At 41.0% G+C, this 17,827-nt stretch overlaps 1 protein-coding gene across 11 annotated transcripts in view; it reads left to right on the forward strand.

The window, feature by feature from the left end:
* The first annotated feature begins 284 nt into the window (after positions 1-284).
* Positions 285-17,827, forward strand: part of EXOC6 (exocyst complex component 6) — an 86,498-nt gene continuing 68,955 nt past the window's right edge. For 9 of the 11 annotated variants that reach the window (XR_010081312.1, XR_010081313.1, XM_063405603.1 and 6 more), the window contains exon 1: positions 2,669-2,811. Coding sequence is in view for 9 of the 11 variants with exons in the window: in XM_063405603.1 (XP_063261673.1) it covers positions 2,729-2,811 (83 nt within the window). In the remaining 2 variants the exon portion in view is untranslated. Of the gene's footprint in view, positions 611-2,668; positions 2,812-17,827 lie in introns of those variants that run through there. The other 2 variants (XM_063405608.1, XM_063405609.1) reach the window with 1 other exon arrangement.

Consider the following 17,827-nt stretch of genomic DNA (forward strand, 5'->3'; position numbering starts at 1 on the left):
TGCTTCAAGTGATCCATAAACCTTTTCATACATTCAGCTAAGTCCTTGTGTGCAAACTTTTTATATAGCAAAAGGAAAATAGAATAACAAAAAACCCTCATAAAACTTAACAGAGAAATCAAGCATTGATATCTAGTGTCTGAAATACCTTTAAAGTTATGTTTTCAAAATTACCAAACTTCAGGTTTATTTCAAGAATGTAAAAATATTATTTTGGCAGGAAATTTATTGTTAAGACAAATATACAAAAAAGACTGTGCAATATTTTTTTTTTTTTTTTACAGGGTACTGCATACGAGGCAACTGTTACTAGCAGACAGGAAAAGAGCAGCTGTGCACCATTCTTGGACACAAAGTCCTCAGGAGTCACGAGGTTAGCACAGGATCTTTTTTTTTATGCCTGGTTTTGCTGACTACAGTCACTTAGTCAACTATAATAATCAGAATAAAAGTCTTCTCCAAAAGTTAGATTAATTTTATGCCACTCTATGGCAAGGAAAAGCAAGTCAAATCTCTCAGAATTGCATCCAGAAGAAAATAAAGATCAGATATATGAAAATGCCCTTGCTGAGATCCAGTCCTTTGAGCTGCCTCTTGGAACCACCCTCAGGTATGCTTCTTTTTAATAATATTATACTCTTCATGATGGATGTGTTCCATTCTATAGCTGTTCTTTCAGTCAGCACAATATATTAGAAACTTTGTTTTCCTGACCTGAAGTCTACAGGAAAGTTGATTTAATTTCAATATGATTGGCCCTAAGTGAAAAAATACAAACCAAGGTCACCTACTGTGCTCTTTCTGTTCACCAGGACAAAGTGATCTGTTTCTGATGGCTGGCTTCAGATTTGTGAAAAAATAAAGTGCTCTTAAAAATGAAAACAGGGGAAATTTTCTCTGTTGTGTAGCAGTGTTTTTAGTTTAAATTTAACAGCTACATTTAAAAAAATATCTGCTTCTTATTCTTAAATTTTTAATAAATGCAACTTTTGTTTTAATCACCAAAGACACAACTACTTAAGGTTTTACTGTTGTTATTTCTAAATATCTGAAGATTTTTTTTTAATTTGTAGCTTATGGAAACTGTTTAACGGTAAAAGTGCAACTGAAAAAAATTCCTCTGCATATTAGTCCTTAAAAAAGTAATACATATAAGACTGCAATGTAATTTGTCTAGGTATAGTGTCAGTATTTGCAGAGGAGTTTTAAAAATAGCGTGCCTGGCAGTGTAGGCGTCAGGTTGCAGTAATGATCAGGCTAAAAAAAGAAAATTAAATTTACCCTGAAAAATGTGTCAATCTAACTTCAGTATTTTGGGGATGGGAAAAAAAATGAATGTAGGAAGATTGTTACTGCATTTGAGTGATTTCTTGGAGGAAATGCTACAAGTGGTAGGATTTTTCCTTTTTTTTTTCATCATGCACTTTGTAAGCACTTGTCTACACTAGAATAATTGTTGATTTAGTAGTGTCATCAATAATGATTCATCTGAATCAACAGTGAATATGATAAAGGCACAAGCACAGACAAGATGTGCACTGTCTTCGGTGCCATTTATTAACTCGTGTACAGGTGTAGTTGCACCACGGCAGGAGAGATGATGAGTTTGAGAACAGTAACTCATCCTTTGGAAGGATGCCAAATGCAATTGTAGACCTTGATGCATTCACATTTGTCAAACGCTGTCAGTTCCTTACTGGAAAAAGTAGCCAAACATCACCCTGAAGTTTTACATATCTGGCCTATTTCTTTACATGAGCTTCCCACTTGTGTGCAGATAACTTTGCCCAGAAAGCAGGTGCATCCTGTCTCCTGAGCATGCAAAACTCGAGGATCAGTTAATCCCTGGCCACAGGCCACAAAGTGTAAAATTTAAATAGAAGATAGGTTATTCCCCCTTCATTGACACACGAAGCTTCGCTGTACACAGCACTAGGAAACATTATGTCAGTTTCTAGTGAAACACAGCAAGCCGCTGCACGTAAAGGTGGTACTTTTTTGTTTTGGCTTGGTTTTGTTCTATTTTTACCCCGATCCCCAAGTTTCTATCACGTAAATAACGGAAGGAATGGAGTCAGTGACATAACCTGAACGCAGAAAGCCCCGCAGAGCCTCCGCCTCAGGGGTCGGTGCCTCCCCGGCGGGACGGGCACGGCCCGCGTGTGCGGGAGCGCTCGAACCAAAACAAGCATCATCATCATCATATTACTATTATTAATAATAATAAAAATTATAATGATTACAAGACCACACCATGAAACAAACCAGAACTAGCTCAGTGGAAAAGGCCATGTTGAACCCCATAAGCCCTCAGGCCGTCTCTGCAGCCGGCCCGCCCGGGACCGCGGCCGCACTCTGCGCGTCCCTCGTTTGTCACAGCGCGCTGAGCGGGTGTCGGGGGCTGCGCCGGGCACACGCGGCTGCCGCGGTCTCTGCCGACACCAGCGCCCGGAGATGCCATGGGGACGGAGGGGCTTTGCCGGGCTTCCCGGGCATCCCCGGCCTAACCCTGCCCCTGATAGGGGCAACGAAGCACCGCCGAGCTGGTGCGAACGCGCGGGGCGCGGCTCCGCGGGCCCTGCGCCCCCTCACCTGCCGCTGCCCCTCCTTCCTCCCCGCCGCCCCGTGCGCACCGGGAAACCCTCCCCGGCCCCCGCCGGCCCCCGCCCGGCTCCGCCGCCGCTCCTCCCTCGGCGCCTCCCGCAGCGCCGGGTCCCTCCCATCCAAGATGGCGGAGAGTCTCCCCGAGCATGATCGGATCCTGCAGGAGATCGAGAGCACCGACACGGCCTGCGTGGGACCCACCCTGAGGTGCGGGGCGCGGGGGCCGCGGCGCCGCGAGCGAGCGGAGCTCCGCCGCCCTGCCCGCCCGCCGGCCCGGGGAGGCACGGCCCGGCCCGGCCGCGCTTTCTGACAGCTGCTCCCCAGGGGCCGCCCGCAGCGCCGCCGGCGGGAGCGGGAGCGGGTGCGGAGGGGACGCGCAGCCCCCGCTGCCGCTCTGCGGGGCTCGACCGCCGCCCCGGTCCCGGGCGCTGTGGGGCGGAGGGAAGGGGCCGGTGCGGCGCGGGCAGGGAGCGGGGCTGTCACGCCGTGCCCGGGTGCTGACAGGGAAAGGGGGCCGGGCGCAGACGGCGGCCGTGGCCCGGCTCCGGGCCGGCCGCTCCCTGCCATTGTCTACCGGGGAAGCAGGCGGGCACGGCCCGGCTCCGGCGGGGCCGGAGCGCGGCCTCGGGACGCGGCGGCCCTGGGCCCGGCGCCGGTGGCCGCGCTTGGGGCGCCCGCCGTAACCCAGTGCCGGCCTTTGCTGCCCGCTCTTGGACACGAGTCAGCTCCTGGCTGTGCCGGTACCCCCGGTTCTGTGCTAGAACGGCGCCGAAACCGTGTCATGGGTGGGTGTTGTAGTGCTCCACTGTGCAACCTTAGGGATGCGGTGTGAAACCTACTGCCCCGGTCAGTTTCCTTGGAAATGTGACAGTGTTGTTCAGAGCATTTCTGGGATGCTATGACTTCAGTGGTTTGGTTTTCTGTCCTTTTCCTTCAATTCCACATACTGCCGAATGGCTTAGCCTGAATGTTGAGGGAAAGGTTTTGCATAACCTTTCCTGTTAGAGGTGAGTGTGGAAGTGCCTTCCACTTAGAGCTGGAGAGGTAAGGGCAGGGCCTGTGGAGAGTGAATTGTGTTCGTTTTATAGACGAAACACAGGGGGAAGGGGGTCTTCATGATGGAGCTTTTCAGGGGCTTCTCAGATTAAAGATGTCTGAAAGGAGGAAAAAGCATAGGCACTAACCAGACGGGGGAGAGAGAACTGCAAATTTGAATGTTATCTCTTTGAGAAGATACAGCAAGCCTGTGTGCAGAAGACTGGAAAAGGCAGTTTGTGTGGCAGTGTGCTGCAAAGCATTGAGCATGGTGCTGCTGCTGTTCTGCAGTGGGAATGGTGCAAGCTGGAGAGTGGGGACACGGCTGGGAAGGGATGAACGTGGGCTACATGGGTGAGGTACCCAGTCCTGAGAACTGGTGGAAGAGAAGTTTCTGGTGCAGGCCAGATGGTCATTTTGCACATCACAGCAGTTGATTTTGAGGTTGGCTACCTGCGTCTACAGTGGATCCTCCAAAGCTGGGTGGGAGGTGGCAGTCTGGGCAGTTGTCAGGCTGGCTAATCAGTCCTCTGAGAGGCCCCATGGGGAGGGTGGTGGGGTTGTCTGGACATCACACGGGGATAGATATCACACGGGCACTGCTTGCTGGCTCAGTCTGGTCTTGGGGGTCAGCTTGGGGCAAGCCGCACTCTGCTCTCCCCTCATGTTCCATAAACACAGCTGCTGTTGGGAATACAGTGTGGAGATGCTGAGCATCACGAGGAGCCTCACCTTAGGCTGTGGCTGTGGGCTTAGGCTGAGAGAACGTAGCTGGGATGCTTTCAGGCTTGAGTTGTCCCTGGAGGCAGTTTCACCATGTTTCACCTAACAAGCCCAGACAGGTTGGAGCTGATGCCTGCAAAAAGCCCACAAGAAAATATTAAATATAATTGCTGTTTCACCACCATCTTCAGTGTAGAGCTTGTATCAGAGTAACCTGTAGAAAGGACAAACAGAGTATTAGGCTACACAGCAGAAGGCATCCACAGGTGTGGATGGGGAAGGGACTATCTGAATCTTTTATCCATATTAAGTATTTAAAATTTGCTGATTTTTTATAAAGACTAAAAATTTTTTTAATGTTCCTATCGTATCACTGACTTTCCAGTCAGGGGATTTTGCATTGCTGACTTTCAGGATTTTTAAGGAAAAAGTGCATTTTGGTCTGATTTAACCTCTAGAGTTCAACTACAAATAAAAAACAATGAGGTGAAAGAATGGTTACATCTGGCTAAGTGTTTTGAAAGAAGTCCAGCAGACACCACAGAAATAAGCTTCTACTCCCTACAAATAGTAGTGTTTAAGACCAAAACTTGAGCTTTTTAGCTCTGTGTTACTGTTTGTGAATTGGTGTGTGAAACTGGAAAGTCTGAAATCCCACATCAAATTACAAGATCTGTTTCAATGAAAGAAGCATGAATGTAAAATGGAGCATTATTTTCTGCATGAGATCTAGGTTTTACTTGCTAAACAATATAAATCAAAGGAATGAGTTGAGTAATTCTATGTGCAATTGCATAAGGCTACAGCATGAAGTGATCCATTGATTTCCAGTCACAGAAGCTATTGAAGCCAGTTGTCTAACGTAATGACTGAGGTTACATAAATTTCATTATGTGAAATGGAATAATTTTATAATCTCTGGTTTTTAATGGTGGGAGAATATTTATAGCATTGCCAGATGAAGTAAAGTACCAACATACCTACTTAAATAGCAGAACAAAAGAAGGGACTTGAGGTGAGTGGTTTGGATAAGCAGCATGAGGTAATATTAAATGATGAAGATTGTAGGATATGCAAGATCTGACTTATCCTTAATTGTTAATATCAGGCTGTTAATGTCTTCCTAGTGCATCCATGCTTTGCAAAGGAAGTGTCCTTTTTTTCTTGTGGGCCGTATGTCGATTCCATGGAAACACATTTTTGCTCCTGCTTTTCTTCAGTGTTTTGCTTGCTGGTTGGGTATAGCTGTCCCAGCCAGGCTGCTGTTTCCTACACTGGTACAAAAGTGGCAGCACTTGTTCTTACAATATAAAAAATAATAGCATTTATTGATATATAATGGTTTTGTGTATAATTTACAAGTAAGAGAAAACCTACAGATTGATCCTGCAGGTGATTTGCTATTGCTGATATCTACCTATGAAGATGAATGTGAAATGCAGGTCCTTTATAGAAGGAATCAACATACAGGTAGTGCAGGTGGGATTATTTTCTGTTTACAAGAGTTAGCTCCTAAAGACTGCTCTGCATCTCAAGAAATGAAGAAATTGTATTGGAATAAATTAATTTTCTTTTTTTATTTTAATTGGATGAATTTATTGATTTAAATTAGCTGCTATTTTACTTGCATCTCTAAATTCAGTAACACATGCTGAATCATTATAAATGAGACTTAAGCCAACATGCCTTTCATTAAATAGGCAGACTGTGTATATAGAAAGCCAGGATTAATTTTTTTTTTCATCAGACTCTGCAAAGCTTTTATCAGCATCTTTTTGGCTTTAATGGCTAACAAAATGAAATTAATGACAAAACTTGTTAAAGACTCATCACTGTCACCTTTTTATATAACATGTTAACATTGTATAATTCATGCTGCATACATAATTTTGAGCTTCTCTCAGGGAGAGCTATCACATTTCAAGCCTTTAGAAAGGAAATGGAAGAAGACAAAAAGAAAGAAAGGCAATTCCCATAAGTCTCTCGACAACAACAACAGAAAAAGATCAGAAAGTTAGTAACAAAAAACTTAAGGCCCTCACTGAACTCTGTGTCTTAACACTTCTTGAATGATCAGTTGGACATGTTGTGGTAGCTAGTAAGACAAATTCTCTTCAGAAGAAAATAGCTGACCTTATTTGATGGTTAGTTTATGGTTGGTTGAAAAAGGTCAAAGTGGAACTTGGCAGAGTTGGAACTTGGCCCTTGTTCTGCCAGGGCCCTGTGTACTATAGATATGAGTATCTTTGAGTCTGTAGTAATGTGTAGTATTTCAAAGCTTTTTAAAAAAATAAATTAATTAACTCTTAAACTCTAGCTTGGCAATATATTTCATAAGCATATGGTAGACTTTCTCTAAACACTTCATCTTGTGAGCTTTGCGTCACTAGGTCTGCAGTATTCTGTGATTCCCATACACAGCCTGTCTCAGGGGAGTACCTCCATGCCCACAATCCGTTGACTGTACAAAAATACAAAAGGAAAATTAAATATAAAAACTGGGGGGGATTTGATAATGGAAATTTTGTTGCTAAGGTGAAGTTGATAAGGAGGTGCTATGTCTATTGATGTATCTATAAGTGGAATGTACTCTGTAGCTTTAACCCACAACCACAGCTTGGAAAGTGCTCCTCGAAAGTCAGTGTAAAAATGCTTTTAATCAGATTCTCTCTTCCTGAGATCTGTCATCACCAAGTAGATGTTGCCTGGTAGATGTTAGAGCATCTTCTAGGTTGCTCTAAGTTGTGCTGGCCATGAAACTTCTTTGCAGAGCTCTTAGGGAGCCTCCTGTGAAGACATTTCACTGTCCTGTTGTCTCTGGCTGCAGCAATCACACCCACAAGAACCCTTCAGTTGATGCATTTGTGTCTCATGCTGCAGTATGCTGCAGTCACCTTCCACTGATCTAGGACTGCATTGCACTGGTAAAAGCACTGAGCTGAGACTGCAGAGCAAAATCATTTCTGTGTAGTGCTGCGTTTTTCTCATTTAGGTTAAACAGAGTTTGGAGGTTGGATGTCATAAATGAGTTTGGCTGAAGTGTTAGAACCAATTGGTAGCTGTTCATTCTGAACTTCTGTCTTTGTATTGCAGAAAAGCCAAAGGTAAAAGCTACACTTTAGTAAGGCATCATTAGAAAAATAAGCAAGAGTATTTTGTCCTTTACTGATCAAGGTCTCTAAGAAAATTCAGAGTTAGACATATGGAGTGAGAGTCAAATTCTGCTGCTTTTACTGTGTTGTGGTGCACTTTGCAACTGCAGATGCTTTGCCCTGGGGTCTGTAATTTGTATTTTGGAGATATTCTTTTATTCATTGAGGGGGCCTGACCAAAATAAAATGAGCAAAGTGCCTAAATGTTATGTAACTTCAGTTTTACTGCAAGTGTACATTACATTTACCAGCAGGCATGATTTAGGTTTGTGATTCTATGTCTTCAGCACAACAGTTAGTAAGCAGTAACATAGGCAGTATGAATGAAATCTCAAAATGTGGGAAGATCTTACAGCTTTAACACCATTGCAGGCAGGGAAATACTTTTTCTGCCTGTCTGTTGGGATTTGTGATGTGGTTATCCAATAACAAAATGTGGTTTTCTTCATTTTTCTCCTGTGGTCTTACTTGTCCGGTGGGAATGTCTAAAGTAATTTTTCTGTGTTTTTCATTATTTTGGTTTTGGAGCATGAGCCAGCAATAAGCATTTTTGTCTATTGCTTGGTCTCGTTTTAAATATCGAGCAGACATAAGGGTACTCTGAGGTCATCACCCAGTGCTTTAGATTAGAATTTTAATGGTTTGATCATATATTTTGATTTCAAATAGTATGATAATATTTTACAGCTATTAGTAAGCTATTGTTTTGAAAATCAGTGGACCTTATCTTTATTAATGGTCTGTCTTCAAGCTCTCCTCAATTTTCAAGTTAATATGTTTCATTCCTGGTTCCCTTTCAAACAGAAGTCACAAAGTGGCCCCAAAGAACTGGAAATTCACTGTAATAGCCCTGGTCTCTTTTGGATCAGGACTGTACTTTCATGTACATTGTTGTGGTTTAACCCCAGCCAGCAGCCGAGCCCGCCTAGCTGCTCATTCCCTCCCCCACCTGCAGCATGGGGGAGAGAATTAGAGGGGTAGAAGCTGGAAAACTTGTGGGTTGGGATAAAACAGTTTAATAGGAGGAGCAAAAGCTGCACACACAAGCAAAGGAAGGAATGAATTCACTGCATCCTGTGGGCAGACAGGTGTTCAGCCATGTCCAGGACAGCAGCTCCCCATCGCAACTAGTGGTTGCTTTGGAAGACAGAATCACAGAATGAACTAGGCTGGAAAAGGCCTTTGAGATCATTGAGTCCAACCCATGACCTAACACCTCCTCATCAACTAAACCAGGAGTGCCACATCTAGTCTTATTTTTAAGCAACATCCAGGGGTGCTGACTTCACCACTTCCCTGGACAGACGATTCCAGTGCCCAATCACTCTTTCAGTGAAGAATTTTTTTCTGATCTCTAACCTAAACTTCCCATGGCACAGCTTAAGACTGTGTCCTCTTGTTCTGTCAGTTGTTGCCTGGGAGAAGAGACCGACCCTCACCTGCCCACAGCCACCTTTCAGGGAGTTGTAGAGAGTGATAAGGTCTCCCCTGAGTCTCCTTTTCTCCAGGGTAAACAAACCCAGCTCCCTCAGCCATTCCTCACAGGGCTTGTGTTTCGAGCCCCTCACCAGCCTCGTTGCCTCTTCTGGATGCACTCAAGCGTCCCAATGTCCTTCCTAAACTGAGGGGTAGAGCTGGACACAGCACTCAATGTCTTTCCTAAACTGAGGGGCCAGAGCTGGACACAGCACTCAATGTCCTTCCTAAACTGAGGGGTAGAGCTGGACACAGCACTCAATGTCCTTCCTAAACTGAGGGGTAGAGCTGGACACAGCACTAAAGGTGCTTCACTCAAGGGAAGATTGCTGCTCCCTCCTCCTGCTGGCCACAGTACTCGTGATCCAGGCCAGGTGCCATTGGCCTTCTTAGCCACCAGGGCACACTGCTGGCTCATGTTCAGCTGCTGTCACCAGTACCCCCAGGTCCCCTTCTGCCTGGGCACTGTCCAGCCACACTGTCCCCAGCCTGTAGCACTGCAGGGGGTTGTTGTGGCAAGATGCCATCACTCTAAATGTCTCCTCTCTTCCTCCTTGCTCCCCCAATTTATGTACTGAGCACGGTGCCCTCTGGTCTGGAATGTCCCTTTGCTCCCTGGGGTGACCTGTCCTGGCTGTGTCTCCCCAGCCTCGCCAGCGTGGCAGCAGGAAAGGCCTTGGCTCTGTGAGCCCTGCTCAGCAATGACAACAACATCTCTGTATCATCAGCCCTGTGCTCAGCACAAATCCAAAACACAGCCCCATTCAGCCACTGGGAAGAAAACTAACTTCATCCAGCACATATATTTATCTATCAGTTTATCATAATAGCTAACTTCTGTTTTGTAGCTGGATTATAGAGTAAAGAGAATTGCCTGCTCACGGTGAACCAGAGTATCCTAAAAAACTAGAGGATTACTTGTAGTGTCAGTTGCAGATTTTGTTACTTGGTGCAGCATTTGATGGTATTCCAAGTATTTAAGTTGAAACACAACAGTCAGATAATGCAACTGTCTATGTGATGTGTATTGCTATGAAGGAGCAATTTTTTTTATTGCTAGTCCATTATATAGAGTCAAAAGGGCATATGAGGAGTGTGTGCTGGCATTCAGCAGCAGAACTGCAGTTCTGATTTTTCTGTAGCCTGGTCGGATTTGCCATTGGAAGCAAAAGTATTTTAGAAGGAGTCACTTGTATTGCTGCAAGTTTCAACATATTACTTCTCAAGTTTTTATAAAGCCTGAAACTATTTGCAGGCAATCATATCTGCACTGCTTTTTTTTTGTTGTGAAAAAATGTTTAGGTTCAATGCTGATTAAGTTTGTCATGAAGTATGTGTCTGCAGATCAGGTTATCTTGATCGCTTAACTGTTCACGCATCAGGTTCTGACTCAGTTCTTTCAGTGATTTCCAAATGGGCAACTGCCAAGTGAAGCTTTAACCTAACTAGTAACCTGTGTGAATTGTTCTGAAATAGCTCTCTCCAATTTCACAAGCATTACCAAAGGCTTGTAATTGTCCCAGTGTTTGGGAAACAAGTTTCAAAATACACTGACGCTTTTAAAATAGGGGAATCATCTGATACATCATCATCATCAGAATAGTCTACTTAATAGGTGTTTCATGCAGTTTGTGTCTCATTTAAATTCAGCCTTCTCTTCATATGAACAGTTTATGCTTGTCCACTTTTACATCAGTTAAATTTAGAAAAGCCAATTCTTATTCCTGTCATCACTTCATTGACATGTTCCTCAAACCGATTTTATTCAGTGTCTAGTGACCCAGATTTTGGACTTGCCATGTGCATAGGAAGTGCATAATTTTACATCCTTCACAAATGCTAGTCACACAGGTGCTTACTTCTGTGCAGATTTTTTTTTGGAAAGCCAACAGCATAGCTTGTGCTCCAGCTTGCTTTGTGTGGCTGACCCATTGCTCTGAGACATTGCAATTTCCTCAATACAGATATCTACCTGAGGAGCCTTAGCATCATTAAATATAAATCTGGCTTTGACTTAAGTATGGTGTATTTGCAAGTTTTGTCATGTTGCATTTTATGTATTATACTACTAAAATGAGCTTGTTCAAACTGAAGAGGATTAATATGTCTTAAATAATGCTTTTAAGAGAATGCCAGAAAAGGATTTGCAAATAGGAAGCTATTTTTATAGGTTGTAGTAAACCATTAAGTACTAACTCATTCAAAAATACAGGCCTAGCTTTGCATCAGCATCAAGTAATCATGTGAGATTTTATCTTGCTGAAGGGCTTGCTGTGGCTGGTTGAAAATCTAGCTGTTGCTAGTCTTTCGGGCTATTTTCTGGTGATGGTTGAAATGCCCAGAGCTAATCCCTGTCACCACAGAGCTTGCTATAACAATAACAGTTCAGTTTGAGGTTCAGCTTGATGAAGTATTTTCAACAAAGCATCTCTTCCTCATCTGTACTCCTGGCAGCTGGGTCCTGTGCAGGAAGGAGTTAATGATCTCTCCTGGAGTCTGGCTGAAGCCCTTCCCGTACCTCAACCTTTGCCAGTAATACCAAACTAGTAGGGAACTTAATCACCAACAGAGATATTAAGAAGGAAGGAAACAGCTTTTAGGGTGCATCAGTCTTGATGGAAAGATGTGGGATTGGACAGAGAAGACCTAAAAGACATTGGGGATTTTTTTTTTAAATATAGCATGAGAAAAGTGTTCAGTTCTAATACTGTGAGTGGGATTTTCACTGTGTCTCAGGGAAAGTAATTTGCTTACAAAATTGCAGTGAGTGTAACTTGCAATTCTCCTGTGAATCAGAGTAATACAAAATTAATAAAGCATATACTGTCATATATCTCCCTGGGGGATACTTTTGAGACATTTCAGCTTCAAAAGGAAATGTTTAAACTATCAAGTTTTGGGACATTTAGAGTTTGCACACTTCTTAGACATGGAGTGACTTTGAAGGATTTTTACCCCATTTTGTTCGTGGAAACCATGGTTTTTTACCAGTTTTGTTTTCAGTTAATTTCACCATAAAAGTAACATAGTAGATACAGTTTTATACTGTCTGTTTGTTCTGGTATTTTTCATAAACTTAGGAAGCTGCAAAGAAATGAAGAGATTTTCTTAGTTTGTTTATCAAGCAGATAGAGAACTGGAGTTAGTCAGTCGCATCAACACTCTTAATGGCTTCCTAACTGAGAGAAATGCCGAGTTTCAGTTCAGCTTCTCAATTGAAAACAGACTTTTTTTAGAAGTCATGTTTTATTTTCTTGAGTGATCCTGGGAGATATGCAAAGAATATACAGCACAGGCTGTTGTTTTACATGGATTAAATACATGATGATTTTTTGTGTATCGGCTATATGAGCTCATAGAGTTAACAAAAAAGAATAATATAAAATTGTTGTAAAACTCATGCTCTGGTTATCTGCTTGCAGAGGAGTGTGACACAGCAAAGGTTTGATCTAGTTTGATCTGTGTTGAATAGAATACATTCTTAATCTAACTGGTCTTGAAACTTTTTAGTTACTGAGTATTTTATTTTATCTGGAACTTCTTAAATTTCTGAAATAATGTATTTACATCAGTGTAGTGTTGATATTCAAAGCCTATTGAAATAAGTAACTTACACATTCCTGACATTAATTATCCTGTTCTATTTCATATGTTTTGTGAAGAGACATATAAGATTGTTGAAATATGAAACTTATTTTCTTCCAAAATGATTGGTGTGTATTTATCTCAAAGATTATGTCTCAAGTGCTCTAGATAAAGTTGACAGATTAGCTAGAGGTTGTAATAGATGCCTGATTATTTCTGGTGCATGTGTAAAAGAAATATCATGAAAATTTTTAAAAGAACTTACAAGTTCACATTTTGGTTTACAGATGAATCTGTTGCTCCTAAAATATAAAAATTATGTAATAAACAGTTTCTGGAGATATTAAGGGAAGATAAAAATATTGCTATATAGACTTCAGTTTCGTACTTTATGTTCTATGAAACAATGTAGGTTCCAGCTACATCTCCTTGTATCCATTTAGGTACATGGAACAGATGGCCAAACTTGGCACTTCATTCCGTGCCGATAGCCAGTACCAGGGCGAGCGAAGCTGCCGTTTCCTTTGCTGCCTTTTTATCTCCTATTACAACACAAAATAAGGAAAAAAAGTGGTAGTGTAGCACTTGTTTTTCAGTTTCTTGCTTCATACATCAGTAACACACAAAGGCTCAGCAGGAAGAGGCATCTCCTTGGTCAGCAGTGTAAAAACAGGAAGGAGGAAGTCTATTGCAAATCTGGGTGTACTGATTATCAGTTCATGTTTCGCTGCAGAGGATGTCCATTAACAGCCACCAGCGTGATCCAGAGCTTATCCAGCACGAACAATGACTGCTCTAGTGCTGCCACTACAGAATAAGGGCCCTGCTTATAGGAAGTAATGTTAACTAACAAACTGTACTCAGCCCTTTCCTGCTCATAGAAACAGGATACTATTAGTGAGAACAATTCACAGAAATTGCACATCCAGGAAAACCAGGCAAGCAAAGCATAACAGCTAAACTAAGATGAATAAAATCTTTTCTCTCAATAGGCCATAGCTGTGTTCTGTGTTGTTCTGGCATGTAATGTGAGCATTTAAATAGAGTGGTGAGATGTAATTATGAGTAAGAATGGCAGAACTGGAACATAGGTAGCGTCTGGCATTGAAAGACTACTTGGGTTTTAAGAAATGTGCTTATTACCATAACTGCAATTGAATTACAGGAAACACCTGGACATTATTTTATAAAGCTTTTTAGGGTGTATGCAGCCACCTATATGAAATTACTCCATGGAAAAATCCCTACAAAGTTTGCAGCTTGTGTAAACACAAAATATCTTTGTATATTCTAGGATAAAGGAAGTTTCTGCAGTATTTCCTGTGAAATTGCAGCTCAAATGGAGTGTGTGATACAGTATCATGGTTAGGGATGCCATGGTTATAGTCACAGTGTGACAGGGCTGTTTTAAGGGCAGAATCTTAATTTACATTGTCAGTGTTTTGTGCTTGCACTGATCCCACTAAATTCATCATGCAAATTTGAATTGTAAATATTACTTTATTTTTAAATTTTATTTAGTATAGCTCTCTGTTGCTGTTTCATTTTTGGGAATTTTTTTTCACTGAAAGGAGAAATAGGGAGAGCATCTAAGGGGTCACTTCTTGCAATGTGTGTTTGGGAACTAGTTGAGAGCATCTTTAGCATCAGAACAAAATTGGCATTGGTAGCAAGATATGAATTATGAAAACACTATTATCCATAAGCACAGTTTCTTCATTTGAGAGTTGGTTTATTTCTGTGTGTGTTTTGTTTAAAGTATTACTTTGAAAATTTGAATAAAAAGTACACGTTTAGGGGAATTTTTTTTGTGCCTTCATTTAACTGACAAAGTAATTAGTAATTTCCCCCTGTCCCCATGGTGCTTAATTTGAGGCTCTACAAATGAATCCTTTTCTCTTGCTTCCGTTGAAGGTCAGAAGCTGCATGGTCAGGCTTACATTCCGTGTCAAACTGTTGTACAGATACGGATAATTCCTGTCATTGGCACAGCATTCATGGAGTTGTAACTGATTGGCACTTACTGAGTGGTTATCAGTGTCCTGAAAGGAATGTGTACATACAGTTTTTAATTGCTTCATATGTCTTGTGTAATCAGGAAATGAAAGACTTTGTGGCAATATAGGCAGGGGTGGGGAAAGCTGCAATTCATCCTAGAAATGGGACAGAACAGGATGGGTTGGGGGAGGTGTGAAAATGGTGGAAGGTGGCAAGTAACTAATAAGATGTTTCTTTGTCCTGTAAAAAGATTGCTGTCTTTTTCTCATTTTTCTGACATGCTTTTTGGCTATTTTCAAATACATGATTTGTTTTGAAAGTGTCTGCTGCTGCTAGAGCCTGTTATTATAAATGATATATGGAGTAATGCTCCATAAGTTCTGATTTGTCTTTCCTGAATATGGATTAATGAATTAATAGATTATTATGGATTAAATTAATTATGGATTAAAAATATGAATATGGATATGCAATTAAACGTTGAATCATTGCCCATTTAAAAGAAAACACAAAACAATCCTAAAACCTTCAAGAAATAATAATTTTTTTTAAACTCCAATGGGATTTGTTAAATATTACATTTTCTTTATCTAATAGACTATTCTAGTAATGATTTTTTAATTGAGAGAGTTGTCACTGACCAAGAATACATATTATCTTCTGAATTACTATTTTCTTGTGAAAGTATGGAGATTTATTTTTAATAAAATAAACTCTTAAAGTTCTTTTTTTTTTGCCCTGAAGCCTGAGTTGCTGAGCAGTTCTCTCATTTGAAAAGTTAGAGCTATTGCTATAGATATGAGACAAAATTACTTTAGTTCCCATTCTGATTATTCTCGAAATCTATTTTTCCATGCTAAAACAAGAAGATTACAGTAGAAGTTGTACTTAGGTCTGGTTATTGTAATTTTCTAGTCTAGAGGCCATAGATGTGGAAGTAGACAGGAGATGAGGAGGGGAAAAAGCAAATTTGGGGTATTTGCTGAACTTCCAAAAAATTATTTTGAGCTCCTGTCCTTTTACACTTAATAGTCTATAAGCACTTCCATTCTCTGCCCTTCCAGTAGTCTAGTCAATGTATTAAATTAATTTCTGGGCTTATATGTTTTTTTTTTTTTTTTTTTTTTGCCTCTAACTTTTTATTTCCTTCCTTGTTGGTGAAATTCTTATCCTCTTTTACTCCCACCTACACTCAGGCATTTAAGGACATGTATCCTGATTGCATGCACAGAAATATTGTATGAAATGATAACAGAAATGTATTTTTGAAGTGAGACTGTAGCCATTTGTGAAGACATTTATGATGCTCACTTAGTGATAATGTATATGTATGGAGTTGTCATTATGGAACAGATCAGATGATTTCAGGATAATTTATTTTGAAAATTTTTTTTTTTTTTTAGAAAGGTTGTGTGGAGTTCCTGGCATGTTAAGTTTTACAATTTTTGGTTGAATTTTGGTTCTCTGGAAGTAGGCTTTGTTGCTTACTTAACCGTTGGTATTTTTGTGCAGAGGATGGTGCCCTCTGGTGCTTCAGTATATTTTTGCATGTAAGCACAAAAAGTCTTCATTAAGAACTATTAAATACACACTTTTCATACTGTGTTTCAGTTTTGAAAGTAATAGTTTTAGGGAAGTTTTTTATGGTATAAAGTAAACTTATTATTTTGGAAAATGGTTGCATATCTGAAAATCATCCTTAATTATTTTTTGGGACCTGAATTCAAATCTGTTTATGCTTGTCGTTCTCCCTTCAGCATACCTGGTAAGAAAGATCAAGCCAAAAATATCCCTATTGCAATAAAATGTATCAAGTGAACTCAGACATTTTTCTCCTTTAGGTCAGTCACTGACTGCTCCTAGTTTATTTTTTTCCTTTTTCAAGTATGTTCTACACTATCTTCTTTTTACCTAGACTGGTATTAACATGAGTCATCTAAGTGTTGGAATGAGTCAAAAAAAAGTGTCTTAGTTTATATACAGAGTTCTGGGAATATAGACAGAAAACCTGCTACTCATTACCAGGAAAGTTGTTCAGCTCTGCTTGTGCTTTTCATGGGTTCCCTGTTTGCCCTGTTGTTTAGGAAAGAAATCAGTACCTGTCCTGTCATTGATTGCTGTATTGGTGGCTAAGTAATCGCTCAAAGTTCTCTCATTCCAGTTTGAAAATTAAGGTGACAACGTTGTGTTGGTTTGGGGTTTTTTTGGGTGCCAAAATCCAATACAAACTTCTGTCTCCAACATTAGTGATCTTCTCCTTTTTTTTATCCAGTCTGAAGACCTGTACCAAGAAAAAAACTTCCTTGTCAAAGTTTGATGGTATGAATCAACCACTGGTAGTCTATCGGTTCCTGTAGCTGTGCAGATCAGAGGTTGAAAGCAGCTTTAATAAAAACTGATCATGTCTTTCAGTTTTACACAGTCCAAATCTGTGCTGTATTTTAGACCATCAGCATCCACTTCAGGGGCCCATAAAGCCCATGAAGATCCTCAGGGCTCTTCATTCAGAGGTGTATAAATGTAAACAAAACTTGAAAGAACTGTATGGCACATGTAAAAATTCCTTTGGTATCCCAGGCACATTTGTCCCTTTTTAATGACACTTCCTACTGCTGGATGTGAAGCAATTTACAGTGGGAGAGAGATTTTTAGGGTAGACATAATTGCGTGGAATTATCATCTCCTGAAGAAATGGAGCTAGAAGGTTACTACTTCCTCACTTGCTTTCCAACAGAACTCTGTGTGTGTTGTAAATTCAGTTAATTTTGTCTTGTAATTTTAAAGAATTATCTCTAGGATGGTTTTAGGATTTCATGTCTCTCCAAGGTACTGCAGTATTGGTGATTTGTTTGTTTGGTAATTAGCTCTCAAAAGTGGAGAATTGTTATCAGCATCTCTTGCAGTATCATTATCTGTAGAAATGTACACTTTCAGATAATTATTAAGAGGTAGCAATTACTTTATTTAGATAGGTGTAGGTGATCTTGAAATAAGTGTATGTATGGAAAATAAGCTTCAGTATCAGAAATAATTTATATAGTGTGATGTTCCGTAATGGGTAAATCAGATGTGTATTGTCTCAGTTGTGTTTGCTGATTTGAGAAAAAGCCTAATTTCTGTCCATGGCCAAAGACAGTCTGGCTCTCTAGTGTACACTTAGATTTTCAAAAAGGCTGGTGTTTTAGGCCAGACGTTGTTCTGAGCCCCTGAAACTGCACGTGTAGTGTCCTCAGAGGACAGTGTCCTAAGGCAGT

This window comes from Prinia subflava, chromosome 9, assembly GCF_021018805.1.
Source record: "Prinia subflava isolate CZ2003 ecotype Zambia chromosome 9, Cam_Psub_1.2, whole genome shotgun sequence".
NCBI lineage: Eukaryota > Metazoa > Chordata > Aves > Passeriformes > Cisticolidae > Prinia > Prinia subflava.